Raw genomic sequence first — 27,720 nt, forward strand, 5'->3', positions numbered from 1 at the left:
TACCAAAGAATAAAGAATGTTTCTAAAGTCTGATGATGTAGATCCAGTCTGATTTTAGAAGGCGTCTGCTGTGGTATATTGGTGCAGTGAATGGGTGCCGTCAGAATGAGAGTCCAAACAGCTGATAAAAACATCACAATAATCCACACCACTCCAATCAATTCAGTTCCATTCATATTACTATACTGGCATGACATACTTGGGTACATATTGTATATCTGTTTCCTTAAACTAGTTTGTCATGCTGCTCTTTATTTCAACACATTTACAGGTAAAGCCTAGCATTTTAAATTTGCGATTAATCGTGATTACATTTTTTTATCGATTGACAGCACTAATATATATATATATAAACACTGAATGCGTCAATGTATCTTGCTGCTAGTAAGATACAATCTTGTTTTTCACCAAATAAATATTGAAGTTGTGTTTTTTTGTTTAACATTTTGAAGTCATGGCAAATTTTATCCCCCATCAAATTTGGGATACATTTTCTTTCTAATTTCTTCATAGTCCCTCTCTCTCTTTCTCTCTCTCTCTCTCTCTGTGCGCATGTGCGGGCGTCTGAGGAGCGTGTGAGCGTCTGAGCGAGTTGCGGTGTGTGAGTGAGTTGATATTCTTTTTTCCTTTTCTGGTTTTTGTTGTTGTTGTTTAGTGTAGATTTAATTGTCGCTGATTGTATCACCTAAGGGTGGTTAAAAATGGGGACAGACTCGGACGGACGTGATCCTTTAACTGATAAACATGGGTGCAAATGTTTACCTGATGAATCCATCACAGTTGAGGACTGTCTAATTGCTATTGGTAGTGAGGTTGGAGCTCGTAACATTGTGTCCGCATCAAGGATGAATAAAGCGGTTGTTGTCTTTTTGAGAGAAGTTTCTTTGGCTCAGCATTTGGTTGAGTTTGGTTTATCTATTAGAGATACTTTTCTTCCAGTTTTACCGTTGTCGAGTCCTTCTAAAAAGGTTATCCTTTCGAATGTACCTCCATTTATTACCAATGATTCACTCGAGCGGCTGTTAGGACGCTATGGTAAATTAGTAGCGCCAATTAAAATGATCCCTTTAGGATTAAAAAATCCGGAATTCAAGCATGTGATGTCGTTTAGACGTCAGACTTTCATGATTCTGAACGCTGAGTTTCAATCTTTGAATACTTCAGCGAAAACCACTTTGCTGGGTAAAGAATATACCATCTATATCAGTACTGAGTCACTGAGGTGCTTTACTTGTGGGAAGTACGGTCATACAAAATTGGTGTGTTCAATGAATGATGAGGTTAACATTAGTACTAATATCACTGAACTTAATCCTTCTGTGGAACAATTGCCATCTGTTTCTTTAAACAATGAAGGCGGAAAAAATCATAGTGACGGGACTGATCAGAAAATTGAAGCTCTTTCTCTGTCTAAAGATGGTGGGAGTATAAATGAGCTTGTAATGAATAAACACTCTGAGGATGTGGTAGATATTCCCGTGATTACCGCTGAAAGTGTAAATGATAACGAAGCAGAGCGCGGTGATGTAGATGCTGGTCAGATCAGTGGATTGGACAGATCTACAGAGAGTGCTGAGATCGTGAGGGCTGGTGGGGAGCCGATAGAGTCTCAAGTATCTGATCTCAGCCAGGCACAGGATGATGATACTGGTATGCTGATAGAAGGAAGTGAAGTTCAGTCCATGGATTCTGACAGTGACACTTCTGATATAGCTGAATCTCAGGGAGGTTCTGCAGAGAATTGTCACAATAATAAATTAAAGCATTCTTATTACACAGTTCGCCAAATAAATGAATTTCTTGATGATACCTTCAATCAGAGAAGACCTAAACTTGAAAAATACTTCCCAGATTTACAGCTTTTTATTGATTCATGTACCCTGGCTATGAAAAAGGCAACCCTGGAGGAACTTGATCAACCTAAACGTTACAGGCTCAAGAAACACATGAGCACTGTTAAAAAGAAGATCTCGTCTTAATGAAATATCTATGGGATCATGATTGTTAGTCCATTTTTTTGGGTTTTTGGATACCCTAGTATTATTCTGTTTATGGCATTCATAAATATTGGATCTTTTAACATCAATGGATGTAGGGACACAACAAAGAGACTTGCTATGTTTAATTATTTAAAATTTAAAAAGGCAGACATTATTTTGCTTCAAGAAACTCATTCTGACTTACAGAATCAGACACAGTGGAATTGTGATTGGAAAGGAAATATTTTAATGAGCCACGGGACTAATCTTAGTGCTGGTGTTGCTATACTTTTTTCTCCATGTGTCTGTAATCAACCGGTTATGTTTGAGGTAATACCTGGTCGAATTTTAAGAGCAGATGTTATGGTTGGACAAATGGGGTTTTCTTTTTTTAATGTATATGCTCCAAATGTTGGACAAGAGCGTAAGATATTTTTTCAAAAGTTGTCTGATGCTTTGTCACAGTGCCCACAGGATAATATTGTGGTAGTAGGAGGTGATTTTAACTGCACTATAAACCCTGATTTAGATAGGAATCATGATGAACCTCACCCAAGTTCTGCAGAAATCTTAAAAAATGTTATTGATTATCATGACTTTGTTGATTTGTGGAGAGATAGTTTCCCTGGAGTTAAACAGTACACCTGGTTAAAAACTAACTCCAATGCGTTGTCTGGAGCGAGACTTGATCGATTTTATGTTACTAAGAGTAACAGTGGTAGGTTTTATAATAGTTTAATAGTACCATCTTTTCTATCTGACCACCACTATATCTCTGTAGCTGTTTCTGTCCTGTCTTCTAAAATTCACAAATCACATTGGCATTTTAACAATAGATTATTACAGGACCACTCCTTTATTCACTCTTTTAACCTTTTTTGGCAATCTTGGAGAGAGGAGAGATGCAGTTTTTCTTTATTATGTCAGTGGTGGGATATGGGCAAAGTGCATATTAAGTTGTTTTGCCAACAATATACTGCCCATAATACCAGAACTCTTAAAGAGAAAATGAAATCACTAGAAGAGGACATTCTGAGACAAAGCAGTCATGGTGATTCTGCTGATTCTATTGAGAGGAATAAATTCCTTTTAAAGACATTGTTGGAGGAGCAAGGAAAAACAGCCCTCTTAAGGACCAGATATTCTCAGCTAAATGAAATGGATGCTCCCTCTGCATTTTTCTTTGGTCTTGAAAAAAAACCAAGAGAACAGAAGTACTTTCACAAGCTGAATTTACCCCAGGGTGGTGTGACAACTGACCAGCAGGAAATCCGTACTCATGCTCTTTCCTTTTATGAGGACCTCTACTGTGCTGAAAGATGCGATGAAGCTGTAACAGAACAACTTTTGTGTGATTTACCACATTTATCAGAGGAAGATCAACAAACCCTTGAGAATCCTATATCCTTTGCTGAACTTTCTCTGGCCGTCCAGGAGTTGAGCCCTGGAAAATCGCCTGGATTAGACGGTCTCTCAGCGGAATTTTATCGTGTTTTCTGGAATTTGATTGGGGAGGACTTGTATGCGGTCATTCTGGAAAGTTTTAATCAAGGGAAACTTCCACTGAGCTGTCGGAGGGCAGTTGTAACATTGATTCCAAAAAAAGGAGATCTTGGGTTCCTTAAAAATTGGCGACCCGTGTCACTGATCTGTGTTGATTTTAAAATTTTGTCTAAAACAATAACTAATAGACTTAAAAAATATATGACAAACGTTATCCATGAAGATCAATCATTTTGTGTCCCTAAACGTTCAATTTTTGATAATCTTTTTCTCGTCAGAGACATGATTACAGTTGCACAAAGACACAAACTGGACATTGGATTCCTATCTTTGGATCAGGAAAAAGCTTTCGATAGGGTGGACCATCATTATTTGTTTAAGACCCTGGAAGCTTTTGGTTTTGGTACTTATTTTATTTCTCTTGTCAAGCTTCTGTACAATGATATCTACAGTATGTTACGGATTAATGGGTCTTTAACTAGACCTTTCCCTGTGACCAGAGGAATAAGACAAGGATGTCCTCTGTCTGGTCTTTTGTATTCTATTTCTATTGAACCTCTGTTGTCTATGCTGAGGAAACAGCTGTGTGGGTTTGGTGTCCCAGGTTTTCCAGAAGTAGCCCCGGTGAAGCTTACAGCATACGCAGATGATGTAACTGTGATGATTAGGAGCACTGATGATGTTACTAAACTTATATCTTGTTTGGATAGGTTTCAGAGAGCTACTTCTTCTCGTATTAATTGGGATAAATGTGCATCCTTGTTGTTGGGAGAATGGGAGGATATAGGACCACCTCATTTGCCACAACAGTGTAAATGGGCTCAGGATGGATTTAAAGTACTTGGTGTTTTTTTTGGGACAGCCCAATACACCGAAAAGAATTGGGTGGGATTAGCAAATCGGGTGATTGGTAGATTACAGAAATGGAGATGGCTTCTCCCGCAGCTTTCATTTAGAGGGAGGTGCTTGATTGTTAATAATTTGGCAGCCTCTATGTTGTGGCATAGGGTCACTGTTTTAAATCCTCCTAAAGAATTGCTCATTGCCATTCAGAAAGCTTTTGTGGATTTTTTTTGGAATGGTCATCATTGGCTTATTCCTGGGATACTTTACCTTCCTGTGGCAGAGGGAGGTCAAGGATTAATACATATAGAGTCAAAAATATTAGCAATGAGACTACAAACATTGCAGAGACTTTTGTATTGTTCTGCTCCTTTAAAATGGGCTGCATTTGGGTTGTCTGTATTAACAGATCTAGGTGGAATAGGCCTTGATAAACAGTTGTTTTTAATGGAAAAACTATTTGAGGAAAGGGCACAATGTTTTTTTCCTAATTTTTATATGTCAGTTATTAGATCATGGAAATATTTTTATTTCTCAAGAACAGAAGAGGTACATTATGGGATTTCAGAACCTTTGTTTTTTAATCCCCTTATAAAATTACCATCTAATATATCTTGTTTTATTCCACGGTTATTAAATGCTGGGGTTAGTAAAGTAATGGATTTGATTGATTTGACACAATGTGAGTGGAGAACTGTGCTGTCACTTGCGGCGCAGGTTAAATTAAAATCCTTGAGAACTGTGGATAGGATTATTAAGTGTATTAAAGATGCTTTCCCCCCTGCATTAATTTCCTCTATAAATTCAGCCCTGGTAAATGGTTTTTTACCTCAGAACTTCCCTGAACTGAAGGTGATCCCTAAAGATATGGGATTTGAGAGTAGGATGAATCCGAGTACATTGTTGAAGGGATATGGTGATTTGGTTTTTCATAATGTGGCAAAGAAAACTCTTTATTATATTTGTGTCAAATCCTTACATATTAGACAGTTGCAAGGAAGACCAGATACTAAATGGAGAGATAAGATTTCTGTTTGCGAGGGAGTACATCCATCATGGAGAGTATTATATAAACCTCCTGTCTCCAAGCGATGTGGAGATCTTCAGTGGAGAGTACTCCATTGTGCTATAGCTTCAAATAGCTTAGTCTCGAAATTTAACGAGATGGTTTTATTGTGTCCGTATTGTAATGCTCATGATACTGTTTTTCATATGTTTTTTGAATGTGCAAGACTTGGTTCCTTATTTGAAATACTTGAAAGATTGATTATAAAACTGGGGTTTTTGTATAATAATGTTTTGTTTATTTTAGGATATCGATATACAAGGGCGTGCCAACAACAATGTGTTCTTGCAAATTTTTTAATTGGTCAAGCTAAGCTAGCCATTTTGAAGTCTCATCAGTGTAAAAATGCAGGAAAGGATGTTGATATGTTGGCAATGTTTAAATCTCTAATAGAATCCCGAGTGATCATTGAGTATACATACTACCAACACACTGATAATGTTGCTTTTTTTGAATGGAGGTGGGGTGTGAGAGAGGCATTAGTGTCTGTGACTGAAGATGGAAGTTTAGTTTTTAATTGGTGAAATATGTTTGGTTTTGGTATTTTGTGTTTTGTAATGTATGTTTGTGAATTATTTTTATTTTTTTAACCCATAAACTTGTTTGAATAATAAAATAAAGGGGGTTAAAAGTCTCTCTCTCTCTCTCTCTCTCCCTCTCTCTCTCTCTTCTCTCTCTCTCTCTCTCTCTCTCTCTCTCTCTCTCTCTTTCTCTTTCTCTCTCTCTCTCTCTCTCTCTCTCTCGGATTAAGGCCTTGGTGTATTTTCAGCCAAGAAAGGCTTATGGGGATCTCTGGCAAACATGGTCATAATCCTTCCAGAGACCAAAACGATAATTTTCATGATTACACAGAAACAAAAATCAATACTTGAAACTTGGCCATACATTTGCATGCTTTGCTCATGGTAATAATCTTATATTATATGAGTATCTGTCAGATGCAACATCTACGGAAGACTCTGATACTAATCTCTGTCTCTCAATAGGATTATGACGGTGGGTTCATGTAGATTAGGTGGTCTGTTCGCCGTGTCCTCAACTCTCTCTGACCGAAGAGTAAATAAACACTGACAGAACGATGTGAGACTGTCTCATGTCGGTTTAACCCTGTGCATGTGGTGAACCTGTGGAACCTGAAGCTGAACTCGTGATCGGTTCGGTTCTGATCAACAGCGATTCTGAGAACAGCGACACTCCATCACTGAAGGTCTGAAAATAACTTATAATAAATGCATTTTTGGGCAGTTGTTATGCGGTTCTACACATGTGCACAGTGATGTCTGTGCAATGCATTAACCTAATTCTTCTCTGGACTTTGTGTTTTTTATGATCTCCTACATTGAACCGGTGCTGTATTCGGCCCAAATATGTCATCTCGTCCAGATTAACCATTTCAAACGCGACTCCATCCTTACCCAGCTAACAAAAATGTGTTCTAAAATGTTTTCCAAATGTTCTAATCAAGTGAAAACATTACTTCTGGATGCCCAAAACATCCGGTTTTTTTTATGTTAAGGGAACATTTGATCATTTTGCAAACATTACGTTACTATTGAATGATCTCTGAACATTCTAAACTGTTTTAAAATGTGTTTTTTTTCTTGAATAATGGAACGCCAAGGGAACATTCCATTTATCATTTTGGCAAATGTTATGGGAATGTACTTTTAAATGTTCTCTGAGCATTCTGAAACAATTGGTAGCATTTAAAAATGTTAGATGAACATCCAGCTAAAATGTTTTAGAAAAAACATTACACAAATTATGTTTTGTGCAAATGTTTAATGCTATTAAAGACAACTTTTGAATAAATATTAACTTTACTGGAAGAGCGTTTGTTTAAAACTTTGAGAGAGCGTTGCCTGAATGTTAGGTATGTTCTATGTTCCCTGTCAGCTTTATACAATATTCTATAACAAAGGTTTTTAATTGTACTTTTACATTTGCAGTAAAATAAACTGTTGGCCTAGTTCTTCTTCTTTTACTTTTACATTACACTTTTACATACCACCACACATACACATTTTATTAAACGTTTTTCCTTTCCCTGCAACTTTATTCATATAGGCTATTTTTAAATCTTATCTTAAGACATTTTTTTTTTCACCCTAGCTTATAACACTAATTATGTTATCCTGGTTTTCCAGCTGTATTCTGTTGATCCCACTTTTTTATCCTTTTATTTTATTCATTGTGTTTTTATTCTTTCTAAAGCACTTTGTTAACCTCAGTTGTGTTTAAAAGTGCTCTATGAATAAACATTGTTGTTGTTTAAGAATATTTTCAAGCACTGATCAGCACGTTCTCTCTTCAGAAGCTGTCATGGTGGACCTGTTCCTGGGGAAGGTTCTGGTGAAGAACAATAAAGACAAAGACGAGCTGGACACGGAGCGCGAGATCATCCTGCGGCTCCAGAATCGCATCCTCATGCTGTTCTTCGGCTCCGGCGAGTGCGAGAAGTGCCAGGAGTTTGTGTCGACGCTCAAAGACTTCTACAAGAAGCTCACGGACGAGTTTTATGTGGAGCGATCGGCTCAGCTGGTCCTGCTCTACATCTCGCTGGACTCCTCCGAGGAGCAGCAGGAGAAGTTCTTGAAGGAGCTGCCCAAACGCTGCCTGTTCCTGCCCCACGAGGATCCCTACAGGCAGTACGTACATGTTTTTTGTTTGTTTTTTTTCGGAAAAGCATACTAACAATTTGAGTATACGATAATTTCTAGTACAGTGGTTAAGGACACTTTGATGGGGTCTGCAAGATTACTTAAAAGTGCTTAAAATAAGACAAAAGATGCTTTCAAATTTTTTTTTAAATTAGGACCCCCCCCACAAAAAAATACAAAACAACAACATATTTTACAGTTATGTCTAGCATGTATATATTATGTACTGTACTTACTGTATTAATTCAAACAACTGGGTAATAATTACTAATCATGATCCAGTGACATTTTACATATTATTATAGTTTTGTTGATATAGATTTTATTTGAATTCTTTCAGTTTTCATTTTAACCTTAGTTAAATTTTCTTCATTTTTCTTGTTTAATATTAATATTTAGCTTTGTTTTCATTTTTTAATCTTAGTCTTTATTTTATTTTCAGAATTTTTTTTGTGCAAAACAAAATAATTTTTTTATTTTTTTATCATTTATATTTTTTTCAGCTTTAATTCGAACGTTAACTAACACATGTTAATTAAGAAAATGTTGTAATCATTTTAGTTTTTAGTTAATTATCTTATTTTTTTAAATGTCTTGGCAATGTTTTTCTTGGTTATGCAAATGTCGAGGGAATGTTTCATTTTATCATTTTGTAAACAATTATTATTTTACTCTTCAGTGTTCTGAAACAAGTAACATTTCAAAAGTGTTAGATGATCATCCAACCATACATTTTAGGAAAAAAAAAACCCAATGTTTTGAGAACATTATTAGAGGTCAGATAACTTGGAACCAACATTCTTTAAACATTACTGGAAGAGTTTGTTTATACATTTGGGAGAAAGTTCTGAGAACATTTTCTGTTAGCTGGGTTCAAGTCAAAAAGGTGGAGAATCTCTGATTTAGAGTGTTTCTGAACCGGTATGTGTAAACATCAGATGCGTATATTGAGTGAAGGAGCTCTAGTTTATGACGTGTCTGTGTCGTTGGCAGGGAGCTGAGCGTGATGTTCGAGGTGCTGGATCTGCCCAGGGTGGTTGTTTTGCGTCCGGACTGCTCCGTTCTCACAGCCGACGCCGTGCCGGAAATCTGTAAACTGGGGCCGGACTGCTACCGCAACTGGCAGGAAGGGGCGGAGCTTATCGACAGGAACTTCATGATGAACGAGGAGTTCGACGAAGGCAAAATGCGCAGCATGACAGACCCAATCCGACGAGTCAAATACAAGGTGGAGGACAAGAAAAAGAAGAAGAAAAAGAAAAAGAAGAAGGACGGGGTGAGTGTGGAAGAGGAGGATGAGGACAGAGATGAAGATGGAAATGATGGAGGAGGAGGTTGGGGCTGAGGTTAGGACATCTGATGCTCTAATAACTATTAGTGAAAGAAGCCATGAGCAAGTGTCGAGTAAACATCGCTGATCAGATGAAATAACAGCGCTGAAAAAGCAAGATGGATGATCTACAGCAGTAGTTCTCAAACTTTTCAACTCCAAGACCCATCATTGTCCACAACAATATTTGAAGACTTATAGGTTCTCTCTGGAAAGACAAATGTTTTTATTTTGCAGAAATTGTGTAAACGGATTCAAATAAGAAACTAAATGATTGTAATTCAGGTAATCGAATTTCAGCAATCCAAAATTTATAAGAGCTGAATGTTCTTCAGTTTTCCCGCTCTTTTCGACCAATGAATTTCCAGATGTTCATGATTTACTGGACAAGACTAAAGGGGTCATCGGATGCCCATTTTCTACAGGTTGGTGTGATTTTTTTAGGGTCTTCATGAAAAGTCTATAACATACTTTGGTTCAAATTTCTCAGTATTAGTGTAAAACAACACCCTTTTTACCCCAAAAACAGCTCTGTTTACAGCAAGCCGTTTCTTTTCATGTCCCTTTAAATGCTAATGAGCTCTGCTGACCCCGCCCCTCTCCTCTGTAGGGTGACGAGCCATTCTCTGATACCTTAAACTTTAACCTATTCGTCGTGGAACTTGCTAACTAGCACATTAGGAAAGGCGATTTGTGATTTACTCACTTCTTCTGGTGAAGCTGGACCTCGAATGATTCACACGAACATAGACACATTTATTTAGATCAGGGGCGCTTTCCCTTCAAAAACAAATGCAATCCACTGCGTCTTCAGCGGCTCAGATGTCGGGAGTAAATGATGACATGTTCATTATTACGTCTAACAACAAATCACCTCAATCACTTAGGAGACATTCTTGTCTGCAACCACTCTGGCTTCGAAACAATGGCGGACTGATGACAGCTCACTCAAGCCGGGTCTGTGATAAAACACCAGTGTCAATCAACAATCGTGGGAGGGGCCTTGGTACATCTGGCCCGATTCTGAGAATGGATTGATGTGAGAAAGTGATTGTGGAAAGAGGGTGGATTTTATCATTATAAGGTGGTTGTGTACACACACTGCCAATACACATTTCAGTTCAAACATCAAATAAAAGTGATTTTACATCTCATTTAAGGACCCCTTTAAGGATAAGGATTAAAAAAATAATAATAAATATATATATATATAATTCTTTATAAAAATGGCCAGGCCGATTTTCTTATAACTTTCCTCATATTTCCAGTTTTCTCAGAGAATCCTGCACTGTAAAAACTGACAGAAATGTACACAACTAAAGAGTATTATTTTCAATAATGTAGTCAGAAATGTACTGTGCTTGCTGGGTTACTTTCTCCCAAATTACTGTGAAAGTAATGCAGTTATTAGAATTTCACACTAAAATTTGTAACTGTGAAGGGGAAAAAATAATTGTTAAAGGGGTGAACTGAAATAAGAAATATATTGTTTTTTTGTTGTTTTTAAATAACTTGAAGTCCTCTTGACGCCCTTTTAAAGTCTACTGAAGACCCTGGTTTGAGAAAAACATGGCTTCTGAAATGATTGACACTTGAGCTCAATTTCAGGATCCATTACTTATTTTCAAAAGCATCAGATTTTTTTATTTGTATTTTTTTTCCAGGTCATAGGTGTAAATGTATGATGTATACAGTATTGATATGATGATCTTTAGAAGACTGGCGTTACATAAATACATCCATAAATGCTCTTTTTTAACATGCATGCTTTTATCAACATTTGCATTACTAATAAACTCTGAAATTACAAAGAAAATTGGTCTTGAGCATGTGAAGTATATTCACTGTTTTATTTTCGCCAGTTGATGCATAGAGATTTTAGATTATAATTAATACTAGAGTTTAAGTATTATATTTTAGGTGCTGATACTGGCATTAGTTAGTAGGGCTGAGTGACTATTAACATGCTAACTGATACTGCTGGAAAAATTCAGACATAAAATGATCCTGTTCAGAGAAGCAGTGTCATTCGATCAATATACAAATGTGCCATTTACGTCACACCATGAAAGAAGAGCAACGATCATGTCATTGACTGTAAAGATTGTGTTTGTCTAAAGGCCAATGTTGGATTCCGGTTTAACCTGTTTGTCAAAATGCAAACAACACAGGTGTCAGCCTTTAAGCAACTGAGCGCCAGTGGGCAGGGCCTATGTTGAAATGATGTTAAATGATTCGCCGATGTCTTGCTCTAGAGTTTTGTCTGGTTGGTGCAAAAGTATCATAATCATAACTAGATTGTAGACATAGGCTGTGTCCAAAATTCAGGGTCTGCATCCTTCGGAGTATTCATTTGAAGGATGTTACGTCACAGCGCCGCGACGAAGGCTGTCCAAATTCGTAGGATCCTTCAAATGCGGCCCACAAATACGTCCTCCTTTTCTCCGAATTGGAAGGATGGGTGTGGTGGATCCTTTCCCGTCCTACCTATCCCATAATTCTTTTCGGCAGAGCGTAATGGCGGACGAAGCGAGCGGTAGCGGAGTGGGAGAGGAGTTTCTCTGACAAAACAAGCTAAAGTTTATGCTTCGGCTCAATGAATTTGTAGGAGAAATTAGTAGAATACTTAAAAACAAATAAAAATAGGCTATAATGGCTTACCTGGATGTGACTGTCTTGTAGTCTGATATAAAAAACTCTCCGACAACGAGCAAAGAAAGTATTTAATTTATTTAATTGCTTTATTTCTTCCAAAAGAATTAAAATGAGGAGAATAACTCTTTGTTTGTCCATTTTCCCGCTTCTTGCTTGGCGCTGTCACGGTTGCTAGGCGACAGGATATGAGCAACGGGTAAGGGAGGGAACTGAAAGAAGGGTAGGCTGTCCAAATTCACAAACACCGACTTCCGGGTTTTGCGGACGTCGGAGGATCCCTTCTCCTTCAACCGGGTAGGAAGGATCCTAAGGAGGATGCAGACCCTGAATTTGGACACAGCCATTGTTGTAGACAAGTTTTAAGCTGGCTTGAAAAAGCCTAGCCAGAAAGTTTTAAAAGCTTGCAGTCTGAAAGATTTCAGTTCGAAGTAGTTTGAAATTTAAGATAGTTTTAAAGATTAAAGTTTGAATCTTTTCAAGGCAATACAGGCTATCAGAAAAACAGATAGGAATAAAATATATTGCTAGGGTACCTTGGGTGGTTGTTAGGTTGTTTCTAGCATGACTAGCATGTTGTTAGCATGATTAGCAAGTTTCTAACATGTTAGCATGATTAGCAAGTTACTAGCATCTTGTTAACATGTTTATATGCTAATCCAGCTAAAACCAGTTGATTCAGTAAAAAAATTATAATAATAAAATACTGCTGAAAACCAGCTAAGACCAGTCTGACCTGCTAAAAAGAGTGGCCAAAACCACTTTAAAACCAGCTTGGGAGACCAGCCAAAGCAGCCAATCAGTTTAGGCTGGTTTTAGCAGTTTTTGTTCAGCTGTTAAGCTTTGCTATAGCAATAGACATCTTAAGGGGAGACACTGCAGGCAAAAACACTTTTTTTCATGCACCTGTCAAATTTGAGATTTGGGGTTTTTTGGTTTTTCATAAAGTATTTTTTCAGACTAACGGAAAGAAAACATGCAAAAGACACTGTTAAGTATATATTTTATAGCACTGTATCTATTTGTGTTAATAGATTTCAATTACAATATATATTTTTAAAGAGCGTTTTCTCAAAATGAGTTTTCTCTCCTACATATCTCCACTTCAGTAGCACTTACATAGACCAAACTTTACATCTTTATTCCTGTCTATATCCTGAAGGTTTTTACAGAGGGATTTGTTCATATATAATTTGCTTGATTATATACAACATTTTATCACCCCCCAAAAAATTGAAAATGTATTATTTTCTGTCTGTTCTAAGTATTTTCTGAATTATGGAGTGACAAAATGAGATACCCCAAATTCCCTCTATAAAACCTTTTGACTCTAATATGTCAATAAAGTGAAATAAGAATAATAAATAATAAATAAATACATAATTTTGAAACCAACTTCATCCAGTGTTTAGATTTTTATTCTAAAAATGTATGCAAATTAGCGCATATTTCATTAAATAATGCCTCTTTTGCATATTTAAACCTAACATTTTAGAAAGCTTGTAATACAATTTTTTTTTGCAATGATCAATGTAATCAATCAACTAGGTAAGTAAGGTGATAACTATTAGTTAATTTTTTTACCCTATTCACCTGCAGTGTCTCGCCTTAAATACACCATAAGATTCATCGTACAAAAGTTTTCACTCCCTCAATGAAAGTCTATGGGATTTTAGTCTGGTTTATGAAAACCGTAAGCCGGGCCAGTTAGAAAAATTATAGCAACCCAAGTCAGCCCAGTCTGAAGGCCTGACCCGAGTTTGGTGGTTGTAGCCTTAAAGGTCTAGGAGGAGATACACTTTAAAATTAGGTCTCAGAAGAAGAAAAAGAAGAAGTTTAAATAGGATTTAAGTAAGTTGGCTTTTTCAAGCCAGTTTATAGTGAACAGCAATGTGTTCAACAGAATTGAATCACTGTAAAACTGTCACTTGAAAGACAACTCCCCTAGTTCTCACTAACTTGTTTCACTTGTTTTGAACATAACGCACACTGAGCTGGGCGCAGTTTTCATCTACAGAAAAATAAATGCAAATATGAAACCAACCAAAGCGAGGAACCAGGGAAGGGACGACTGCAACTTTACGTTCAACGTCGTAAGTACAACATTAAGTTAATTTAACAAGTCCTTGGATATATTTTAGTTGTTAAAAGGTCTCAGTGACTTCGTTAAGTCTAATTACACAAAGTGTGTGTGTGTTTTGTGACATAAGAGGAATGACATGGGTATGACAGGTATTACAAGGAAAAGGTGACTTTTCAGGACATTACCCCATGTCCCCATTTTTCAAAATGCTTATAAATCATACAGAATAATTTTTTTTGAGAAAGTAAAAATGCACAAACTTTCCTGTAAGGGGTAGGTGTAGGGCAATAGCACACACAGTCTGTACAGTATAAAAACCATTATGCCTATGGAATATCCCCACAATTCACAAAAACAAACATGTGTGTGTGTTTTTACAGAGATGTTGCTTTCAAATGAAAGGTAGCCTTTCGTCTTTACATGTTTGAAACCAGCATACAAATAACATTATTTATTCTGACAAATATTTGATGTGTAATTGAGGTGTGAGTCGTTCAAATATGTGCAAAGGATTTTAGCTCACTCTTCAGGGCTTGTTTTTACAAATAAATAACTCAAGGGCAGTCACAGTCATCGGGGTCCAAGCCCCAATAGCTCATATGGTTTGGTGATTAAGCTGCTATATATCTTTCCACATATTATGAATCTTAAATCTGATTTGTAGTATGCAAAAATACACACCAGTTAGGAATAAAACATATAAGGAATCACAAACAAATATACAGGAATAAAATCTTAACCTGATGCTCTCTCTAGTGGACTACTCTAGTATTACAGTCTTGATCAGTCATGCACAGCTAGGGTTGTCATCAATGTATGGGATTAGATCTCTGCCACAATTCTGTGCAAAAGTGCATTTTGCACATTCAATGATCTGCTAAATGACTAAAAGTAAAGTAAAAGTAAGTAATATATATATATATGTGTGTGTTTGTTTAGTCATACGTTTGTGATTTAGTTAATAAAACTTTGTGCACAATACATATGAGTGTTGGTTTCTGATTCCCTGCTTGCCATAAAGCAATTTTAAGTCAATTTAATGATTTTGATCTTGTTACATGCTCTGAGTAGTACAGTACATTAAACAGGGTAGTTCCCTTACCCTGGAAATTAAGAGTTCTTTGAATTCATAATTAATCAATACTGAGCGTTTGCCAGACGGCCTGGTCAATTGATTGTACTGTAAATTCTGCTTTATCAAGTTAATTCTATTAACTCATCCAAATAGTATAATTAATTATAACGAGTTATGATTAATTATTAATATTCCCCTTTTGAACGGAAGTGTATTGTACTGTAAAAAAATGTCTCATGTAACCAAAAATGTACATTATTTAGTTGCATCAAGGGTCAAATCAAATATAAATAGCACATTTAAGTTAAAAGTTACACAGTTTTTTGTGTGCGTGCTGTACAGGTCTGGTATAAAGAATGGTGTTGCTCAGGTGACCGAAATGTCCACCCAATAGAGAAAAGTTTTGCTCAGCAAGAAAACAAATTAGAGGGAACATCATTTAAAAACATCAAAAACAACTCTTTGGTATTCAAAATGTTACAACATAATAAACAATTCAGGAAATATGTTTCAATAGATTTTATTCAATAAACTTCAATACAGTCCGTTTGGTAAATTCAGTTCTAAAATATTTGGTTCAACACATTTAATGCAAAAGACTCAGTAAATTCAAGATTCAACTCAGAACAGTTTGAGTCAGTACTCCGTACAAAAGAGCGCGGTTCAATCAATCACTTCAAAAGAATGGGGCTCAGTACAAATGGGTTTGAATCGATAGATTCACTGTGAAAAATTATTCCATTCCAGTTCTAGACCACACCGTGTGGTACAAAAATATAAGAAAAAAATAGTTATGTCTTAAAAGATATAATTTGAGCATAAAGGGGAAAAAAAACTTGGTTCTGTTTATGCAAATTAGCAGACAATCATTATTTTCATACCCGTTCCTGAGTTAGTCAGCATTCCTCTCCCATGGGTTGGCTCGCCATCTTGCATCATCTTCTAATTAAAATACCAATATGAAAAATAATAATAATAATCTGCATAGGCAATAAAGTTCACAAGCATATCAAATTCACTGTTCTAGTTTAATTACAGTTTTAGTTCAATAACAGTACAGCTAACGCTTGTCAGCCAGCTAATCAAGTGACATTTCCACCGCATTTGACACTTATATTACGCTTACAAACAAACAAATAAATCTCATTACCATCATCACAAAATATGAACATATAGGACTTACATACACTGCCTTTCGAAAGTATTCACACCCCTTAATTTTTTCACGTTTTGTTATGTTGAGGCTTTATGTTAAACTGCTTTAAATTACTTTTTTCCCCCCACATCAATCTACACTCCATACACCATAATGATAAAGCAAAAACAGAAGTCATAACCTCTCAAATGTATTAAAAAAAACTGAAATAAGTACATTGCATAAGTATTCATTAAATGCATAATTAAATGTTTAGCTGAAGCGCCTTTACAGCCTCAAGCCTTTTTTGCATGATGCTACAAGCTTTGCTCATTATCATTTGGCAATTATCTGCCATTTGTCTCCTCACCTCCTCACCTCTCAAGCTCTGTCAGGTTGGATGGGCTTAGCCCAGTCATGTGTGCCGTGAAAAATGATCCATACTTCATATCTCTATTATAATTCGTCATTATTATTTTAAATCAGAGGGTTTTAAAATGTTTAACCAATGCCAATCATTAAAAAGAGCTTGTCAGTAAAACTTTGTAACGCCATTGGATCCTCAAGCTCTCAGCGAAAGCTCGTAACTTCACCCCGCCTCCTTTCAGATTGAGCGCCGCGCACAGCCTGGAGGAAACAGATCTCCGCTTTTTCACAATGCAAGGGTAAATAAATAATAACTGATGTTTGAATAGTACAGCGTTTTCTTTACTCAGCAGGCTCGTCCAGGGCGGGTACTAATGACTCACAGGGCGGGCCAGGCCCCCCATTGCCCGCCCATGCCGCCGGGACTGGGCAGATGCACATTTTCAGGTTTCTCCAGAAATATTTGATTGGGTTCAAGCTCAGGCTGTGGCTGGGCCACTCAAGGACATTCACAGAGTTTTCTATAAGCCACTCTTGCTGTGTGCTTAGGGTCATTGTCCTGTTGGAAGGTAAACCTTCTGCCCAGTCTGAGCTTCTGAATGCTCTGGATTCTGTTTTCATTGAGGCTCTCTATATTTTGGTGCATTGAGCTTTTGTTCAACTCTGATGAGTCCCTCAGTCCCTGCCGCTGAAAAACAGCCCCACAGCATGAGGCTGCTACCAGCACACTTTACTTTTGGGATGGTACTCTGCAGGTGATGAGCAGAGCTGGTTTCCTTCAAACATGATGCTTCAAATTGAGGTTCATCAGACCAGAGAATATTATTTCTCACAGTCTGAGGGTCCTTTAGGTGCTTTTTTGCAAATGCCAAGCGTGTTTTCATGTGTCTTCACTGAGGAGAGGATTGAGTTTGGTCACACCGCCATAAAGCCCAGATCGGTGGAGTGTTGCAGTGATGTTTGTCCGTCTGTAGATTTCTCCTACCTTCACATATGATCATGGAGCTCAACTAGAGTGACCATCAGTTTCTTCGTCACCAGTCTAGACAAGGCCCTTCTCCATCAATTGCTCAGTTTGGCCAGGAGGCCAGCTCTAAGAAGAATCCTGGTTGTTTCAAACATCTTCCATTAAGGGTAACAGAGGCTACATGCTTCTATGACCCTTCAATGAAGCTGCATTTTTTTCTGAACTCTTCCCCAGATGTGTGGCTCAAACCTGCTTCTGACGCAGTTCTTTATTTTTGCTCTGATATGCATTATCAGCTGTTAAACCTTTTATTAAGATGTGCCTTTCCAAATCATACCCATTCATATGAATTTGCCACAGGTTAACTTCACTCAAAGTGTAGTAACATCTACAAATAATATGAATGTTCCTGAGCTACATTTCAGCTGTCCCGAATAAGGGTATGAATATTTATGTTTTTTACTTTATCATTATGGTGTAGTGTAGATTGATGTAGGAAAAAAGTAATTTAAAGCAGTTTCACATAAGGCATTAACATAAAATGTGAAAAAACTGAAGGGGTATGAATACTTTCGCAAGGCACTGTACAAGTTATTATTTTATTTAACTTATAATGCAGCACAACTCATCCGTATCACATCGCTAAAGACCTGAGCTGGCATTTTCTCTGACTGAAATATCAGTACATATCTAATTACATACAACCAATACACATTGTTAAATGTGTGCTCACCAAAATCCAGAGATATAACTGCTCATCTGGTAAATCTCACGCAGACAGACTTTTACTTAGACTTAACCTGATTGGACGATCACTGCGATGTCAATCATCTTTAACAAACTGTTTAATTATTTCATTATTTATAATGAATTTACTATACAGGGTTACCTGTGGTTGCATTTTAGCATCTTTGTTTCCTTCGCGAAGGAGTCTCGAAATAGGCCTTTTTCACGCTTTATTTATTTATTTATGTTTGATAAAGTACTCCACACATTATCAGAACTTTGTAGATAAATTATAATAATGATCTAAGACATTATTAAGATTACAAATGTTTCATTAGTAGTATGTTAAGTTTATAAATATGGTTATTTATTAATTTATCATTAGTTACAGAGCTGTCATATACAATTTATGACATAAAAAGTTAAAAAAAATTTTAAAAATGGGACAAATCTTTAAAATGTCTACCTGGGATTAAAAATGCATCCCATTCAGGTAATAGCGGCAGATTGTGCAGAATTGTCTAAAAAGTAATACATGTTCTTTAGGAATAAATAAAATAATAATCAAATCTGTTCTGCTAAATGTTCACATAGTTTTGTTGCTGAGTTGTCAAGTGTTGAAATACGTATGAAGGGTGTCACTTATCTATTCTCAGTCAATGAGGTTTATAAATGAAATGACAGCATACTGAATCCCCTGCTAGGAACACAAAAACAATTGAAACTATGCAGGTTATATCCGCTCGCTGGCAATGAGGCTGATCAAGTTGTATTGTTATATTTTCCCCATAGTGAAACCAAATGGCTACAGTGATACTTGATGCACTTTCTGAGCTGCTGGAAGCAGAGTTCAAGGAATTCAAATGGCGCCTCTCAAATAGTGGGACACAAGACAAGTCTGTTGCTCGTGGAAAGCTGGAGAACACTAATCGCCATGATGTTGTGGATCTCATCGTGCAGCAGTCTGGCAGATCAGACGCCGGGAAGGTTGCAATCAGAGTGCTACGTGATATTAAGCAAAATGATATTGCTGATCGGCTGAACAGAAAACTTCAGGAAGGTATTTTTGACACTTGTTCATCTACATCTATGAATTTTTGATCTAAACTGTTATGCATTTTGAGTTGATCTCTATGTCTCCATCAGTTCCAGAGGACGTTTCTGCTGAAGGCGGAGCTTCATCCGGTGCAGCGGCTGCAAACGCTTCAACTGCAGGAGTTACAGTGAACATAACCTCCGGCAGTGGAGGAACCGTAAAGGCCCCTGTTCTTCAGGGTGGTGTTTTTCATGGGTCAATGACCTTTAACTAATGCTCAAGGATCTATCTATCTCATAATAATGATTTTAAGGTCTCAAATGAAGAAACTAAAGTGGAGTATTTACTGAATTAACTGCAATATTCAGATCTACATTGTTATCAAATACATATTATGTTTACAGCTCTGTTAATTTTGACAGCAAATTTTGATTTAGTTTTAATCATAGGCATTTAGTTTTAGTCATATTTTAGTCATCTAAATTGTTTTAGTCTTTAGTCGACTAAATCTACAATAGATAGTCAAGGTTTAGTAAGCATTCCTCTAAAATTTCCAAACTCGTTATATATTCCCGGAGAAAACATCTATTAAACTGGTAATATGAATAATCTGAGAATGCAACAAACAGATGTGACACATAACGTGTCTTCATCTCAAAATTAAATAAAACTACAAAGAAACAAGAACATGGTCCTCTTTTCAATGAAATACCAATGGTTATATAATATGCATTCTTTATAACAACTCGCATACGACATCCTTCATTCTTTCTAGCAGAAATCGTTTTTATATAAATTAAATTTAGATTAATTCCTCATTAGAGCTATTAAAGTGATTCAGTCAAGAGCAGTGAGCGATTTTCTTTCTTTCTTTTGTTGATTCATTAACAATAATGACACAGACAACAATAAAACTTTAAAAGCGGACTGTACGGATTCATTATACTGGTAATATCAGAGATTCTTATTATAGGGAGATGAGAGATTTGTTTCATGGTAAACTCTAAAAATGGTTCAATCCAAAAGCATTGTTAAGTGTAAAACGTGTTGAAGATGAGCAGATAGGCTGTCGATTCATTACATGATGAGCTGTTTCCTCTAAAAAGCTGTTTATTCAGCGTAGTGAAGCCTCTCTTCTATTGACATTCATTCAAAAAAAATGGTCTCTGGTCTCATTTCTGTTAGCATTAGCCGTCACAATTTTCTTGGCTAAAGGTTGCAGGCTTGACTTGTGGCTTTGGCAATATTCTCCCAATGATTTACTGAAGATGTAACCAAGTGTGTTTACGTGGTTCAGCTGTGTGCACTCAGAAAACTGGACCGAATTAAGCAGTACTCTTTCGTGTCATCACGCTATTCAAATGTATTCATATTTCTGCTCTTATCTAATGAGAGGTTTTTTTATGTTTTATGAGACATGCAGCACGTGTATGCAAACTGACCACAGTGTTACAGTTCAAATGTGTCCATCTACATTTAGTCATTTTGCAGACGCTTTTATCCAAAGCGACTAACAAATATACATGAAGCGATTCTTCTTAAAGAGGCAAACAGTCACAGGAAGTGCTCGTACACTTTAAAATTGGACTTCCTCACATTTTCTAAGAGAATCTAGCACTGAAAAAATTGCCAAGAAGTATAGGATTAAAGACCATTATTTAACAATAATGTAGTCAGACGTTTACTGTGCATGCCGGGTTATTTTCTGCCACATTACTGTGAAAGTAATGCAGTTATTAACCTGGAATTTCACACTAAGATTTTTAACTGTGTGGCTAATCAAAGGAGGAAAGGAGTTAAAGGGGTTTAGTTTAGTTGTTTTTAAATAACGTTAAGTCCTCTTGAGGCCCGTTTTAAAGTCTACTGAAGACCCCAGGTTTAGAAAAACTGACTACAATGGCTGCTGAATGATTGAAACTTGAGCTCAATTTCTCAATTCCAGGATCAATTACTTCTTTTCAAATGCATCTGTTTTGTATATTTCCAGGCCGTAGGTGTACATGTGATTATACAGTATTACTGTAAGGATCATCAGATGACTGGTGTTACACAAATGTATACATAAATGCTCTTTTTTTTAAACATGTATGCATTTTATCAACATTTGTATTACCAATAAACTCTGAAATTATAAAGAAAATTGGTCTTGAGCATGTTAACACACACACACACACACTCACACACACACACACACACACACATACATATACAGTGGTGTGAAAAAGTGTTGGCCCCCTTCCAGATTTAAATTTTTGTGCATGTTTGTCACACTTTAATGTTTCAGATCATCAAACAAATTTAAATATTAATCACAGATAACACAAGTAAACACAACATGCAGTTTTTAAATGAAGGGTTTTTTTTTTTTTTATGAAGGGAAAAAAAATCCAAACCCACATGGCCCTGTGTGAATTTTTTTTTTGCTTATGTTAGAATCATTATTATACTCTTATACCTTTTATTCTTTAATATTTTTAATTGTTTTTAGCTTTATTTATTTATTTTGTTGTTTGTTTTTCATTTAAATGTTAAGTTTTGAAATTGTGTTGTATGCATTTGTCATTTTTATTTAATTTAGTAGTAGTATTTATAAAGTTTTATCTTTTAGTTTTGTTTCTGTTTTTAGTTGTTTTAATTCTACAATTGATTGCTTCTGTTGTCCTCATTTGTAAGTTGCTTTGGATAAAAGTGTCTGCTAAATGACTAAATAATAATAATAATAATAATACTATATTATATATATATATATGTGTGTGTGTGTGCATGTTTATGTGGTTTATGAGGACACAAATTTGTATAATGACATGGGTATGACAGAGGTATTACAATATGAAGGTGGTTTATGAGGACACTGCCTATGTCCCCGTAATTCAAAAGGCTTAAAAAACATACTAAATGGTGTTTTTTTTTATCTAAAAATGCACAAAGTCTCCTGTGAGGGCTAAGTTAAAAGCAGCGTATAAAAGGTTGATTAAAAACAGCTCAATTTCATAATACAAATATTTTTTCTTCCGCCTTGGACAGACTTCTATTTTTATCTATAGGAAGTGTAAGGGCAAAAGTGCAACCGGGTGACGCGAGCAAACAGGAAGTGAAGACTGCAACTTTACGATAATCTTTGTAAGTACAACATTAACCTCATTTAAGTCCTTAGATATAAGCTTGTTGTTACAAGGTCCCAGTAACTTCTTTGAGTGTAATTACACAAAGTGTGTGTGTGTGTGTGTGTGTGTGTGTGTTCACAGTGATGTTGGTTTCAAACGAAAGGTAGCTGGTATGCCTTCCATCTTTAACATTACACGTTTGGAACCAACATGTACAAACCATGTCATTTATTCAGACAAATATTTGATGTGTAATTGAGGCGTGAGTTATTCAGATATGTGCAAAGGATTTCACCTTAGGGCTTGTTTTTACAACCAAGTAATAAACTCAAAGACAGTCACAGTCATCGGGGTCCAAGCACCAACAGCTCATAAGGTTTGGTGATAAAGCTATTATATATCTTTCCACATATTATGAATCTTGAACCTCTACTGATTTGTAGTATGAAAAAGGAAATTAGGAAATAAATAGCAATTCACCCTGATGCAGCTCGAAATATACAAAAATATTAAATATCTTAACCTCTAGTGGTCGACTTTTGTATTACAGTCATGATCTGTTAAACTGTGTGGTACGAAAATGTAAGGTTAAAAAAAAAGATCTCGAAGAAAAATAAAAATTAAACTTCAATATAAGCAAAGCTAGCAGGTAATCAGTATATTGTCCTGCCTCGCTCCTGGGTTAGTTTCACCTCAGTCAGCATTCATCTCCTGTCTCCTCTAACTCAAATGGACTTTGTTCCAACATGAACAGAAAAAAAAGATCTGCATATAGGCATTACGTTCATAAGCATATCAATGTTTGTCATCCTGCTAATCAGTGACATTTCCACTTTAACTTGACACTCAGTCATTATGCAAAGAAACAAACACACACATTTTGTTTTTTCTGTGAAACAAAAGTTAAATGTGTCCAGAATAGTCATTGTAGTTTTAGTCAAAGTGACATAATTTGTAAACCAAGTATGAACAAAGTATGAGTTTTCATGATATTTGATTTTTAGCATAAATAAGCAATTTGCTTTAAACATTTACAGCAAAATCAGAGTACAGGCAGTTTTAGCTTAAAATAGAAACAATATAATCAGTAATTATGAATTACAAAATTATATCCTATTTGAAAAAAAATGTGTTAGCCGATGCTAACTGGCTAGCTAACTAGCTACCTGATGCTAACTTGAGGTAATTGTTAAATAAAAAGTCCAAATATTTTATTATCTCATTATCATCATATGGGACTCATATACATGTTATTGTATCAGTATGTCATTGCTAAAGAACTGAGCTTTTCTCTCACTGGAATATCAGTACACATATAATTACATACAGGTCCTTTTAAAAAAATTAGCATATTGTGATAAAGTTCATTATTTTCTGTAATGTACTGATAAACATTATACTTTCATATATTTTAGATTCATTACAACACAACTGAAGTAGTTCAAGCCTTTTATTGTTTTAATATTGATGATTTTGGCATACAGCTCATGAAAACCCAAAATTCCTATCTCAAAAAATTAGCATATTTCATCCGACCAATAAAAGAAAAGTGTTTTTAATACAAAAAAAGTCAACCTTCAAATAATTATGTTCAGTTATGCACTCAATACTTGGTCGGAAATCCTTTTGCAGAAATGACTGCTTCAATGCGGCGTGGCATGGAGGCAATCAGCCTGTGGCACTGCTGAGGTGTTATGGAGGCCCAGGATGCTTCGATAGCGGCCTTAAGCTCATCCAGAGTGTTGGGTCTTGCGTCTCTCAACTTTCTCTTCACAATATCCCACAGATTCTCTATAGGGTTCAGGTCAGGAGAGTTGGCAGGCCAATTGAGCACAGTAATACCATGGTCAGTAAACCATTTACCAGTGGTTTTGGCACTGTGAGCAGGTGCCAGGTCGTGCTGAAAAATGAAATCTTCATCTCCATAAAGCTTTTCAGCAGATGGAAGAAGTGCTCCAAAATCTCCTGATAGCTAGCTGCATTGACCCTGCCCTTGATAAGACACTGTGGACCAACACCAGCATCACTGACTGTGGGTACTTGACACTGGACTTCAGGCATTTTGGCATTTCCCTCTCCCCAGTCTTCCTCCAGACTCTGGCACCTTGATTTCCGAATGACATGCAAAATTTGCTTTCATCCGAAAAAAGTACTTTGGACCACTGAGCAACAGTCCAGTGCTGCTTCTCTGTAGCCCAGGTCAGGCGCTTCTGCCGCTGTTTCTGGTTCAAAAGTGGCTTGACCTGGGGAATGCGGCACCTGTAGCCCATTTCCTGCACACGCCTGTACACGGTGGCTCTGGATGTTTCTACTCCAGACTCAGTCCACTGCTTCCGCAGGTCCCCCAAGGTCTGGAATCGGTCCTTCTCCACAATCTTCCTCAGGGTCCGGTCACCTCTTCTCGTTGTGCTGCGTTTTCTGCCACACTTTTTCCTTCCCACAGACTTCCCACTGAGGTGCCTTGATACAGCACTCTGGGAACAGCCTATTCGTTCAGAAATTTCTTTCTGTGTCTTACCCTCTTGCTTGAGGGTGTCAATGATGGCCTTCTGGACAGCAGTCAGGTCGGCAGTCTTACCCATGATTGCGGTTTTGAGTAATGAACCAGGCTGGGAGTTTTTAAAAGCCTCAGGAATCTTTTGCAGGTGTTTAGAGTTAATTAGTTGATTCAGATGATTAGGTTAATAGCTCGTTTAGAGAACCTTTTCATGATATGCTAATTTTTTGAGATAGGAATTTTGGGTTTTCATGAGCTGTATGCCAAAATCATCAATATTAAAACAATAAAAGGCTTGAACTACTTCAGTTGTGTTGTAATGAATCTAAAATATATGAAAGTCTAATGTTTATCAGTACATTACAGAAAATAATGAACTTTATCACAATATGCTAATTTTTTGAAAAGGACCTGTACAACAACATGTGTGCTCACCAAAATACAGAGAAATAAACACGTAGGTATGTTATCCTCTTGGACTTCTTCTTTTGCTCAAAGTTATACTGCAGCTCGTTTTGGTAAATATCAGAGTAGAAGATGCAAAAATGGCAGGATTTCTACTTAAACTGAACCTGATTGGAAGATCACTGCGATGTCAGGCAGTTTACTGACACATTTAAATCGGATTTTACAATTTTTCTCACACTGTTTACTCAATTATGATTAGTTTATTTCTTTAACAAACTGTTTAATTATTACATTATTTATAATTTGCTAAATTATACACTAAATTATAGGATTACATGTGATTATTTTATTTATTGGTTTGGTGAACACAGGGATAAAAAAGTACCCCATGTGTACAATGAAATATACTGCTGTATGTTTGATGTTGTGGGCCTATATTTCTGCTGGAGGTCCTGGACATCTTGTTTAGACACATGGCATCATGGATTCTATCACATACCAACAGATAAAAAAAAATCAATAATGTGATTTATTTATCTGTTAGAAATCTTATAATGGGCCATGTTTGAATCTTCCAACCGTACAATAATCCAAACACAAACCTCAAAAACAACACAAAAGTGGGTTAAATATCCCCGGGCGCCGCAGCATAAATGGCTGCCCACTGCTCCGGGTGTATGTTCACTACTGTGTGTACACTTGGATGGGTTAAATGCAGAGCACAAATTCAGAGTATGGGTCACCATACTTGGCCACACACCCCTTCCCTTTCCCTTTTCCCTTTGATCAAATGTGCTCTGTTGAATGTTCACATAGCCTACTTGTTCTGTTTTGTTGTTGAGTTGTCAAGTGTTGAACTAATCAGTGTGAATGGTGTACCTTATTTTGCCATACTGAAGGTGGAATCCCTATTCTCAGCTGCAAATGAGGTTTATAAATGAAATGACAATATACTGATTCCCCTGATAGCGCCACAAAAACAATTTAAACTGTGTTGTTTATATTCGCTCACCCAGCTGAGTCTGCACTGAGGCTGATCAATTTGTATCGTTTTATTTTCCCTATGTAGTGAAACAAAATGGCTACAACCGAAATAGCGATTTTTGATGCACTTCGTGAGCTATTGGAAGCAGAGTTCAAAGAATTCAAATGGCACCTGTCAAAAGGTGGGACACAAGACAACCCTATTCCTCGTGGGAAGCTAGAGAACGCTGTTCGCCAAGATGTTGCGACTTTCATGCTGCAGCAGTACAGAGATTTAGACGCCGGAAAGATCGCAGTCAGAACGCTACGCAAAATTAAACAAAATGAGCTTGCTGATCAACTGAAAGGAAAACTTCCAGAAGGTACTTTTTGACACTTCTTTTTAATCTATGAATATTTGATTTACATTGATTTAGAGTTGATCTCTGTCTCTCCATCAGTTCCAGAGGACGTTTCTGCTGCAGGCGGAGCTTCATCCGGTGCAGCGGCTGCAAACGCTTCAACTGCAGGAGTTACAGTGAACATAACCTCTGCCAGTGGAGGAACTGTAAAGGCCCCTGTTATTCACGGTGTTGTGTTTAACGGCACAATGACCTTTAACTAATGCTCAAGCACCTGTCTTATATTATAACAATGATTTTAGTAATTACATCCTCAGGTTTGAGATCAAAGCTGATTGTGGCTTCTGATTCATTGTGTTTTTAGGTCATTTAATACAGCCACATACATATTTATACATTAAACAAAATACAAATTATGTTTACAGTGTATTTGAACTTAAATAAAACTAAATTGGCAGCATTCTAATAATACTGGAATGTGGATGACTATGACCAGCAACATTTTTATTTTGGGAACATCATTTATGTACTTCCTTGTCAAATTGGGCGGCACCTGAGAAGGAGAGCTGCCAATGTTCGTATCACATATTCATTAAAAAAACAGCTGTAAGCACAGATTCAGCCTTTTATTCTTGTTATACCTGCAATTTGCACCTTGTTGAGTTCACTGTCTACAGAAAAGAAACACCTTATTAGTACACATGTCCAGACAATGATTTAAAATGCTCCTATTATATTATTTTAAAGGATCTTAATTTTGTTTTGAATCTCTCCTGCAATATGGTTTACATGCATCAAAGGTCAAAAACACCTTTATTTACATACTACACACTTCAGCATCAGCTCTTTTCTCAGTGTCTGAAACGGTTTGATCAAGGATTCAGTCTCTCTAAACCCCTCCTTTCTGAAAGCCTGCTCTGCTCTGATTGGTCAGATTCATACATCCCTTTTTTTTCCACAAAAAT

General features: G+C 36.6%; 3 protein-coding genes across 3 annotated transcripts; all 3 read left to right on the forward strand.

Annotated features, from left to right (window-relative positions):
• Positions 1–6,115: 6,115 nt before the first annotated feature.
• Positions 6,116–9,396, forward strand: LOC306872235 (nucleoredoxin-like protein 1; the record flags this gene model as incomplete). The annotated part of the gene is made up of 3 exons (XM_079420729.1): positions 6,116–6,598; positions 7,706–8,039; positions 9,045–9,396. The coding sequence occupies exons 2-3, from the start codon at positions 7,714–7,716 to the stop codon at positions 9,394–9,396; spliced, it is 678 nt and encodes a 225-aa protein (XP_079276855.1). The 5' UTR covers positions 6,116–6,598; positions 7,706–7,713.
• Positions 9,397–13,999: 4,603 nt separating this feature from the next.
• LOC306872955 (caspase b-like) lies at positions 14,000–20,573 on the forward strand. The gene is made up of 3 exons (XM_079421914.1): positions 14,000–14,126; positions 19,178–19,445; positions 19,532–20,573. The coding sequence occupies exons 2-3, from the start codon at positions 19,187–19,189 to the stop codon at positions 19,693–19,695; spliced, it is 423 nt and encodes a 140-aa protein (XP_079278040.1). The 5' UTR covers positions 14,000–14,126; positions 19,178–19,186; the 3' UTR covers positions 19,696–20,573.
• Positions 20,574–22,473: 1,900 nt separating this feature from the next.
• On the forward strand, positions 22,474–27,056 carry LOC306872953 (caspase b-like). The gene is made up of 3 exons (XM_079421912.1): positions 22,474–22,541; positions 26,500–26,776; positions 26,855–27,056. Exons 2-3 carry the CDS (start codon positions 26,509–26,511, stop codon positions 27,016–27,018), a joined length of 432 nt encoding a protein of 143 aa, XP_079278038.1. The 5' UTR covers positions 22,474–22,541; positions 26,500–26,508; the 3' UTR covers positions 27,019–27,056.
• The last annotated feature ends 664 nt before the right edge of the window (positions 27,057–27,720 follow it).

The sequence above is a fragment of the Barbus barbus genome (assembly GCF_936440315.1).
Source record: "Barbus barbus genome assembly, chromosome: 7".
Taxonomy (NCBI): domain Eukaryota; kingdom Metazoa; phylum Chordata; class Actinopteri; order Cypriniformes; family Cyprinidae; genus Barbus; species Barbus barbus.